Source organism: Corvus brachyrhynchos, unplaced genomic scaffold (assembly GCF_000691975.1).
Source record: "Corvus brachyrhynchos isolate BGI_N302 unplaced genomic scaffold, ASM69197v1 scaffold142, whole genome shotgun sequence".
NCBI lineage: Eukaryota > Metazoa > Chordata > Aves > Passeriformes > Corvidae > Corvus > Corvus brachyrhynchos.
In genome coordinates, this window is record NW_008237226.1 from 2,840,540 (window position 1) to 2,851,630 (window position 11,091).

Here is an 11,091-nt window from a genome sequence, read left to right on the forward strand (position 1 = left end):
CTTTTGCTCTCGTCTCCCTTATTTTTGGGGACTCATTTTCCACAAAATAAACTTTCTTTTTTCATGAATAGGAGGAAGGAAAGGTTGTGCAAATGTAGTACTAGATGTGTTTTACTGACTCTTTAGATGTATTATCTGAGATCTGAGGTGTTTTGCACCTTGTTTTGCAGAAGTATCAGTGTTTCCTTTGGGCATTCTTAAGCTGTGGTGTTTCAGGGTTTGAGAAGCCAGCACTTACCTTTTCCTTGAACACAGAGAATACTTAGGTGCATTAACCCCCACATCAGTAATGTAGTTGGCTCACCCATGTCCATCCTGCCACAGAAATTCCAGGAATATTGGTGCAAGGTTTTTATTTTTATCCTGTGTTTTTGGTCTTCTGAGAGTCTGGTTCCACGTACTTGAGACAGTTTCATGAACAGCTGTTATTCATGAAATTATACTGAATAGACTCTCAGGAACTTCAGTTATCAACCATGTTTTTATTTGTATAGTCTCAAACTTTCTGAATTTGGAAGAAAAATTCAATTAATTCAAAGTATCCAGAAATCAGAAGGTACTTAATGGCCTTTAATTACAGGGAAGAAATGTATTTTCTGAATCATACAGCAGCATTTTATTTATTTGAAGTTTTCATATTTTGCAGCACCAGTTGTGAAGATTATTGCATAGTTATAAGACAGTGGGGTCTCCAGTAAAGCAGTTTTACAGGAGGGTGCCCAAAAATGGGAGCTTCTAGTCTTGCTGGACATGCTGCTGTGCAGAATTGATTAGTTTTCCAAAAGGGTCCAACATTGTTTTAAAATAAAAGTGACCTGTTGCATGTGTTTCCTGCTCCCCCAAGATTCTTCTAATTCTTTAGGTGGAAAAAACTGGAACTAAAAAATTTGTTTGTGAAACATTGTATGAATTCTGAAGTACTGGTTTGTACTGAAATGACTAAAATGTTCAGAGAGATATGTGGACTGTCTGAGCACATGAAAGAATTGAATTCATATTTCCAGAGCTGAATGTGTCTGACTTTTGTGTATTAAAGCGTTTGACATGCTGTAATTAACCACTGGATGTCACTCTTGCTTAACTTAGATATTGGTGGCTGCAGATGTGTGGTAATGCAACTGTTCAGGTGTATTAATATTGTAAATCTACATCTCAGACACCTCGAGAACTGTATTCACTTTTGGAAGATGATGAGCACTTGGGCAAGCATGGCAGTTGTCCATTACTAATCCCAAAGGAGTCATCATAAATTCTGTCAGGGAAAAACTAACAGAAAAATTGTTTGACGTTGGCTTTAGAGTCCTGCAAGTCTTACACAGTCTATGTAATGGTTAAGTGAAGCTGAGCTTTCTCCAAGGCAGGTCACAGAGCTAAACTGCGACAGAGCATTCAGTAGAGCATATCTGCACATGCACGGCTCAGATGTACTGTGTAGGTTCAGCATTTCCCAGAATCACACAGCTGATACTCAGGTAAATTCTTGCTCATTCCAGAACAGACTGCTTCCCTGGGGGCAGCTTGAGATTGGTTAGTAATGCTTTTTGGAAAGATAAATTGTTCTGGCATCAAAGGCTTATGAACCATCAATCTTCCTCCAGAGGCAACAATGGACTTAACTGTGCATGTGCAGAACACTGACTCTGAAGTGGGGTGTGACACATGAGGAAAAGGGCAGTTAGGAATCCTGCTTCTGGAACAGTCTGCATCGTCTTCCTGAGAAGCTGTAAATAGTTCTGTGGAGACTGAAGGGCATATTACTACAATTACTAAAGCATTTGCATATTAAAAAATGTGAAAGGATAATGACACAAACTTGTCGATTATACTAACTCAGCTGGGAAATTTTACATGGCTATGAAGTCGTATCTCTGGTCAGACTATAAATTCTTTTTGAAAATAAGTAAAGTAACTAAATAGTGATAGCTTAGCAATAAAGTGGCTTTTTCTTCCTCTTATGCTTTCCTTCCCTCCTTATTTTTCTAGCAGACTAGATGATGAAGAGGAGCAGCTAGCTAGGAAGAGAGAGGAACGAAGACTACAGTCTCTTCAGAGGTAAGTCTTGACAGCTTGACATATAGCTATACATTTCCTGGTGATGTAGGAGTATTTTGCTTTTCTGAGAAGTAAGTGGAGTACTGAACAAAGAGGCATGTGAAGTTAGGCATGACGCTGTCAGGTTTTTACAGAACAGGGCTTTATTATGAGAGTGATGAACCTGATTAGGAGCTGTGTTGCTGTAAGTGGACAGAGAGCAAACAAGTTGATGCTCAGTGTGGCAGGTACCATGAGTGCTCTGTGCCAGTCAGGATCAAACAGAAGGAATGTGTCCACTCTCTCCTGGATTGATGTCTGCCTCTGCCATGAGTTAATGTCTAAGTGAGCTGGGATTCAGAGGTGAGACCCACTTATTGAATTCATTTGGTAATTGTTTCTTTCTTCTTTTAAAATTTGTCTGGGAAAAGTAGAGAAGTTGATAGTGAGATACCTATTCAAAGTCTTGGTCAAGAAGTGGAAAACTTTGGCTCAGATCTCACTTTAGCCTTAATTTCATATTGCCATCCTTTCTGTTAAAGCTGCATAGCACAGTGTAAAAAGAAGTGCAAGAGTCATCCATGATAGTGTTTCTCAGTGAGATCAGCATTCCTTCAGATTTTTATAGGTTTTTGGTTTGGTAGGTTTTTATAGCTTAGTTTTACAGTGACTTTTCATGAGTTTTAAATTTTTCTTTAGATAAACAATTTTTATTGATAGGGTGGTGATGTCTAGTACAGGCAAGGTGTACCTTTTGAATCATACTTCCTTTCATGGTCTTTATTTTGGAGATTCACAGCTTCAGCGAGACAATGGTGTCCTAACTGAATGGCAGTCTTGGAGTTGTTGCATGTGGGTTTGAATCCTCATGCACTGACAAGGAAATTAATTAGGTTTGCACTTCTCTAAAGACTCATCTGCCAAGTAACAGGTGGGCACCTTCCCTGCCTTGCTGACACCTGCTGTTTTCTCCTCAGATTGATTGTTAGTAAGAGCGGGAGGCAGGGAGCAAGGCATGCTTCCACATGAGAACTCTTGGGGAGCTCTTGCATGAAGACATTAAGTTTCTCTATACAAACGTGCATGGGAAGACAAGGCAGGTATCTTTCTGACTAGGCACAAAAATGGGAGTCAGAACGGTGATCTTACAGATGTACCTGCTGTTGCTCGTGTATCTGACTGGCAGGAGCTGGGAGAATCACTCATCTGAATTCCATGCATCTGTTTACTTGCTCTGAACTGCCAGGTTATGTAAGCAAACACAGCAGTGCTTTGCCCTGAATCTGATAGTGATTGACTCTGAAGTAGCACTGTGATATTAAGAAGTAGAACAGATCCTGTTGTAATGGGTTAAATTGATGTGTCCTTTAGCCTTGTACAAAATTCCTAATCTTGCTGGCAATAGAAAGAATTAGAATAGGATACAATAAGGATGTAAACCAAATAATTTTTCAGAGCACGATGAAGTGCAAAGTTCAAACAATAAGTGTTTGGGTTTGTAATTATTTTTTCTTCCAAGTATTACATACTGGCAGTTTTATATGACTATTTCCATTTTCTACTAGTGGTATAATACAGTTCTGTAGCTTTTAAACTTTCCAAATTTGAACTTAGATTATTTTTATTCTGCACAGATTTTAACAGCACAGATTTACTGTTGCAATAGTGCATATTCTGCATTTGTAGTCATTTAAGGAACTGTAAGCTTAAAAGTAACTTTCTGAAAAGAATTAGATGTCTTCTAGTGTAGTTGAGCCAAAAGTAATGGTTTGAAAATGTGTTTCTCAAGTGTAATAGTGACACTAGTTACCACTTTAGATTGTGTGTAAATGCACTTTGCTTCTAAAGTAACTGAGAGTTGCTGATGCAAAGAGAATTCTTAATTTTTTTCATGCCTAAGGCACAACATTCCTTAACCCAGTGCTATGCCAAATTTGTTTTACGTAAAGGTGTTCGCAATTCCATGAGGGTTTTGATTCTGTGAGGTTTGTATTGTGGTGGATAAGTTCAGTGAACAGTCTCAGCATATATCCATAAGATTGCTGGGATCCACAGGATGCAAGGACATAATGAATCTGGGGCTGGGAGAAAAGCAAAGAAAGCATTTATTTGGGGACAGAGTATGAAGGACTTGCCCTTTCATCATTGCAAGGTAATGACAAACATTATCCAAGAAGAGAACAGATGCAACTTCGTTTTCATAAACATCTGAATTTGTGACCTGAAAATGTCAGACTTGAATGTGCGTGGAAGGGTAAGAAATAGGTGTCCAATTTAGGAAAAATGCTCACACACAGTTTCTCAGATAAGTTATGTTGAATATTTGCAATGGATCAGAAAAAAGGGGGAATTCTTTACCTGCTAATCCAATTATAACTAGGCACAGCACAGTAGGCTGAGTGCTAGTATGAATGTGATGTTTCTCCTATAATGCTTTTATTTCTAAAGAGGAGGGTTCCAGTGGAGAATATCAACATTTTTTTGTATGCCAAAACCATGTGCCTTGTGGTGAAATGTACATCCTTAATTATGCTACTTTGTTCAGTTAAGACAGTACTTACCGGTGTTTGTTATAAAGCAAAGACTTCTGACTAGGTGTGTAATAGGGGATGATTGTGTTCCATAACCTTTCCACTGTGATTTGTGTATCAGCTTTAAATTCTTGGTACAGTTAATCTGTAGGAAGTCTGATGCTTCTGAAGCGTAAGGTGTGCTGTGCACACACCGAACAAGTGGTGTTGCACCAGGCAATTAGCAACACAGAGCTAATACCTTGAATTTAGCCTAGGAGCAAGGTTCACTGGGAGCAGACTGCTCTGCCAGAATGATTGCTGCAGCCCTACTTAGAGCAGCATTCCTCTTTCCCAGCTTGTCTAAGGACCGTGTCTGTAAAACAGAAACTGTTTTAATTGCAGGAGAGAGCTTAGCAGCAGCCCTGGGGTATTTCCATGGTCTGAACACGCACACATACTGTGTGTGTGGCTGGGGGTCATGGGAAAACACAAGGAGTGAGCCACTTCCAGCAATCAGAGCACCTCATGCTGCCCACTGCTTGCTTCCTCTAAGACCTTTGGAGGATGCATTGCTAGTAGCAGGCTGTAGAACAAATTAATATTCTCACCAAGCCATTTTGGACAAGCAACCTGCAGAGGAAGACACTACCTTGTACTGTGTAGTCCTTCCTTTTTACTGTGAAGTTTTCACATAGTTTATGGAAATAGCTGAATAGATGTTCAGATAAATATCATGGGAGGAAAATAGGCACAGCATTGACCTTGTGTCTATCTGGTTTTGTTGCTTTTTTTCTTGTCACCTTACATGTTGTTTTTTTCCTGTGGGATACAGCTACTTCAAATACAGATGTTCATATCAGTTGGCAATGGAAGGTGAACAGGACTAGCCTGACTTCATTTCATGATTCCATTAGTGAATGGTAAAAACAAAGTAAGGAGGCCTAAGTTCCATAGTTTGCTCCATGGAATGTTTTTTGTGGAAGGTTTAAGATGATTGCAGCGCCTGGTATTTTCTGTCTTTTCAGGTACACTGTAAAAGTCTGCTTTTTAAATTTAATATTTGTTTGCATTAAAATTCAGTTAATTATGGATACTTAAGTGTCTCTTTGGAAGATGCCTGTAAAATTAAAAGTAAGGGTAATTAATTATGTTGGCTCTCTGCTTGTCTACACAAGGATGAAACTAGCTGTCAGTTTACTAAGAGGGTTGAAAATCACTGGTGGTGGTTAAAGTTTGCACTTATAGTGAGGTGCATGAGGAGAATAATGTCTGGAGTTTAATTTTTTACTTAAAACAGGTATCTTATTGCATAGCTTTAGTCCTTTATTTGACTTCGTCATCTCTAACATCAAAAATCATTTTTAAACATAGCATTGAGTAGTGAAGAATTTTCTATACACTAAATTATTTACAACTTCCAATACATGGTATATTTATATGTTAGATTTATATAATTTATAAATCATTATTTATTTTAAAAGTTTATAAACAAAAGCTAAGCAATGAGATCCAGTGCCAAGTATAATTTGGTAGTGTACTGATAAGGGAGAACAAGGAGACAGGCCACGGAAAGAAAGGATGGCAGTTTATTTGTGAAGAACCAAGTATGGAAAATTATTATGTGAATTGTTAGTATTGGGAAAAATACTTCCTCAGTTTACAGCAGTGGGGACAACTTGCATGAGAAGCCAAGACTTTATCATGTATAAGATGGAGTAATAGCAGTAGTATTAAGAAACAGAACCAAACTGGAAGACTGAAGTGACTTGAGCTGATCTTAATGCGAGATGTGGGTGGTACAGTAATTCTGGGTGGCTGATGCAGGGACTGCGTGTTCAGAGCTGTGTCTGGTTCTTCTGGGTTGTGTGTACCTAAGCCTTACTTAACTGAGCAAGGATTTAGTCATGGGTGAAGTGATGCCATCATGGCTGCCTGTTAGAGTTTGAATGTTTCACTGATATTAGTGGTTTTACCCTTCAAACTTAATTAGCTGTTCAGTGGTTTGTTTTGAATAGCCTGGGGAAGTATCCTAAAGTCTTTCTGAGGTTTAGAGCCTACACAGCCTGATTTTGCCCCATGCCCTTCTCAAGCGGGTGCTTTCTGAATTTGGAACTAATTCACACTGACTGCTGAAGTACTGAGGTTTCAGTAGCTGAAACTGCAGCAAGGAGTCTCCATTACTTCAGACAGGGTATGCAAAACAATGAAGAAATGCCCTTAGTACCACCAGTAATAAACCTGGTTTGAGGTCATGTGAGAACTATACAGTAGAAAGGTTTAGCTTTATACAGAAGGCTGCTTTAAGCAGAATTTCTCTATTCTCTTCCTGAGATGCCTTGCCCCATATATCTTCCTCTTATGTACCACAGAAAGCAGAAATCCTGTTGTCAGGTTACCTTCAATGGGTAAATTTGTCTCTTCTTTTTTCTGTTCTCTTCAGTATCTCAATCCTGACTTTCTTCTTCTACATGAATTTGATTACCCTGACTCTCCAGTTCCTCTTCCTGCATTTTGGCCAGGTTGCTTTGTTTACTATGCTGTCTGGGCTTAATAATGCAAAGAGATGTAATGGACATGGGTATCTCTGGGAAACAGTAGAAGGTTTTGAGTCTGTCTGTCTTGTATGGTTTTTCTCATCATGCTTTATCTGAATGCTTTTCTGGAAGTGCAGTTGCTGGAAAAGGCCAGTTCAGCCCTTCAGCTCTGTAGGAAGCAGGATAATTGCTTCTGAGGACCCACAGGATCTGATTAGCAGTAGGAATTGTTTGTAGGTGGAATATGCATAGGGCAGATGGGATCTTTGGTGAATTAAGCTGTCACTGCTTAACAGCTTTCTGCTGAATACGTGCAAATTGGAATCCGGCAAAAGTCACAACTTGTCTAACTGGGTTGAATTTTGACAGCATGTAGCAAAGGCTATATTTTTAATTTTTTTCTTTTATTTTTGTTAGAGGAACATTTTTTTGCCAAATTCTATGTTTTTCCCTCAAAATATATAAATCCTGGAGCATACTCATGAAGTAGTTGTGTAGGAGCTTTTATGTTTGGTTTTTAAACTAAGCAAAATAGATCCTTCCTTTGTAATACAGGAAAACCATCTGAGAAGATGGAATTTTTTCCATTTAAATGTTTTTCATTTTTTCCCCCTTCACTTTTGCGGAAGGAAAGGAGAAATTGACTCATCAGACACTTAGTTTATGTGAATAATTTAAGTTTGGTAATATTAGATACAGCCTTGAAAACTGTCTTATGGTCAGAAAACATAAAAACCAGTTTATATTTAGCACAATATTTCAATTTATTCTCTGCTTAGATGCCATGCTGGATTTTAGAAAGCAGTAGTTTTCACTCACACTTGCTCTACATCTTAAGCAAAATAGCACCTTTTATCTTTTTAGAATTATTACATTGAATTGGTATTCCAAAGTATGTTCTGTGCACAGCTAAATTTTACAATTATACTCCCTGCTGGAAAGCATTAGGGAGTCTTCCAGTGTAGTGTAGTGCCTTGCTTCTTATGTATAGATGAACACCTTAGTGTGTGTATGTGAACATGTATGTGGATGCATTACTTTCATATAGAAAAGTATTTAGTATTGTTTATTGTTATACATCTTATTTTCACATTATCAGTTAGTGAGAAGTTATGGGAAGTCTTACAGTGTATGTAGATACTCACAGATAGTGTAAATAGATTATATAACTGCTAAGTGATTTTTTTTTTTTTTTTAATTTGTAGTGTAATTACTAATACTAATGTAAAAAGTGCTGTTGGTTTTTTTGGATGTAATTACAGTTTGCTTACAGCTCAGAAGAGTCTGAATGTTCTTTTGATGCCTTTATTTCTTGCAGGAAACATGAAAGAAAACTGAAGCATGATGAAATACGTAAGAAGTATGGTATGTGTCATCTTGTTTTGATACTGTGTCTAAATTGATTCCTTTACCCTAATTATTGTTAAAATTCACAGCATACATAAGCCGCTTTATGAGCGATGCAAGTAATCAAGCCCAGTTTTCTACTGGTGCCTGTCTTCTGACACCTGAACACCTGATCTCAGCACATTATACTCCTGTTCTCTTCCTGCACTGACTGTCCAACTGGGCAAGAAGACAGTGTGCTGGATGGGGTGTTTGCTTGGGATGGGCATTTAAATACATTGATTAAAATAAGTGGTTCATTCTATCTGTTCCTAAAATAGAGGAGTGAGTTTGAGGGCTTTTTTTTTGTTATTGAATGTGATAAATCAACCTACTTGAACTTTGCTATTGGAGTCATGGCTACTGAAGGAGGAGAGACTGACTAGTAGATGGCAAGCTTTTTAAATCAAGCTTGAAAAAGAAGGGATGAAGATACAGCCTCACATAGGGATAAAATATTTTTTTCTTTGTTTTTAAGTGGAGCTGTGGTCCAGTTGTAGAAGAATTATCACAAGACTGTAGGACCTGCTGTGAAGGCTCTTACTATGTAGGCTTGTCAGTGCTTGCACTTTTCATTTGATTTGTTCCTAGGGTTAATAGTACTGCGTATTCAGAGACAGATCTGCTAAAACTCTGCTGCATTTTTTATTATGCAAATTGCACTAATGTCAGAGAAGGTGATTCTAGGGGTCTGAACAGTCAGTCAAAGCTGCTAATTTTCATCCTCTTGTTAAACTGATTGGCAGAGTCTAGGAATGCCTTCATGAATCTGCAGCCTGCCCTTTGCCTGATGCAGAAGTGATATGGACAAACTCTGTAGGGAATTCTCTGCATGGAGAACGTTTGTAAAAGAATAATCCTTTGCTGTAACGCAGGAAAACTACACTGTGAAGCTTGAGCTTCAGGAGAAAGAATGTTGTAGAAACTGGAAGTAATTTTTGTTAAACATCAGTCATGGAAGTTGTTCTGTGGTATTTTACAGGATAATTAACCCTATATCTCAACCACAGTTCAGTTTCAAGAAGTGTTTGAGTGGTTGACAGCAATAGTCCAGATGTAAAAAAAGCAAACAAAATCCAAGCGCAACATAAAACAACGGAGGCTTTTTGTGTTTGTTTCTCCTTAGAAGAGACCTCACAGTCAATCTCAGCAAGTTTGAATCATTGGGAAAGATCTGGTGAAGAACTTAGGGCAGTGGCTGTGTCCCCACAATCACTTGCAGCTCTCAGTGCAGATGTACCTTTGCATCTCCTGGATGCAGCCAAGGTGCAGGTCCTGGGTGTGGTATCACAGTTCCTGTATCAGAGCCCTGCACTGGGGTTTGGTGATGTGAAAGCTGCATTCAGTTATGTTCTGCTTGTGAAACCAGTTCACTTGTCTCTGCATGGCCCTACATTTTACTGAAGACAGTTGTCTGTTCAGTGCTTAACTTTCAGACCTTTGTGGAGTGCTTTGCTGGATCTCGTTGGAGTACTTGAGTTCCCGAAGTTGAAAACTGTATAATGCAATGCCTCTGGAATACATACATAACATTCAATAAATCAAGTATTGCTTGTAGCTGTACTGTGCACACAGTCATTGGAGAGCTCATGTCATTTTGCCTCCACTATCAATGAATTAATGAGAAACAAGTTTGTACGTTCATTGTGTTAATGGAAAGTGTTCCTTCTTGTAAGAAGGCAGACATACTCCTTCGTGCAGTTATGTTTTGCAGTGCAGCTTACCTGCACAAGATTGCAATTGGACTATAAAACTTAAAATTTATTAGCAAACTTCTGTATAAAGTTTATTGACAGGTTTGCCGTATTGCCTAAGCAAAGATTAATTTGTATTATCATATACATGAATTTGAGGCCTGGAATCTCATGGTTAATTTTTGTCTTAAAGAAAAATATAAGTATCACATACATAAGGATGTATGTAACTGAGGAAAAATGAAATACAGAGTATGTAAAAATTTTGAAATCCAGAAATATAATTGCTGTTGTATATAAAGGTTGCATTCTGATAATATGCAGGCAAATAATTGTCAGAATAATTCAGTGAGACATAAAGTAGACTTGGATCTTCTGTTCACATTTTTTACTGTCTAGAAAATACAGATGTTAGCATATTAAACATAATCTAATAAAAATTGCTGGAAATAATTATGGAGGCACTAGATTATTTTGCACTCTTACACACTGTGGAGAGGATCTCAGTTAAGTAGGCATAGATGAGTGGCAGAATGACAATGACTTTGTTAACCTGACTCTGTAGATTAAGATGATCATGCCTGAAATTTCAGTATTTGGTTGGCTATAAGGGAATGCCTTTTCCCATTTCATCCCACAGCTTTCCATACCCCATTTAAATGGTAATTACACATTTATAATGCACTGCAGGTGTCACTCTAGCCACAATCCTTTGGGAGCATTGGAAGCAATAGAGAGCTTTAGCAACCAGGAGTACACACATTCAATTATTTCTTTGTTGCACAATTTGATAGTATTTTTCATTTGCTCACATATATGAATGCAATATGATTACACAAATTATACGTTGACTCTTAGGAAAAATTTAAAGTAGAATTCAGAGTACTTTGCAGCTTGTGTAGTACACAAAGGAGCTACAATTTAATTCCTGCT

The 11,091-nt window shown here is 38.0% G+C and overlaps 1 protein-coding gene across 1 annotated transcript in view; it reads left to right on the top strand.

Annotated features, from left to right (window-relative positions):
- The window catches only part of LOC103612346 (pituitary tumor-transforming gene 1 protein-interacting protein), a gene marked incomplete at its 5' end in the record, with an annotated part of 23,974 nt that overhangs the window by 6,984 nt on the left and 5,899 nt on the right, over window positions 1–11,091 (top strand). The window contains 2 exons of the mRNA XM_017729274.1: window positions 1,984–2,052; window positions 8,397–8,443. Coding sequence (XP_017584763.1) covers window positions 1,984–2,052; window positions 8,397–8,443 — 116 coding nt within the window. The remainder of the gene's footprint in view (window positions 1–1,983; window positions 2,053–8,396; window positions 8,444–11,091) is intronic.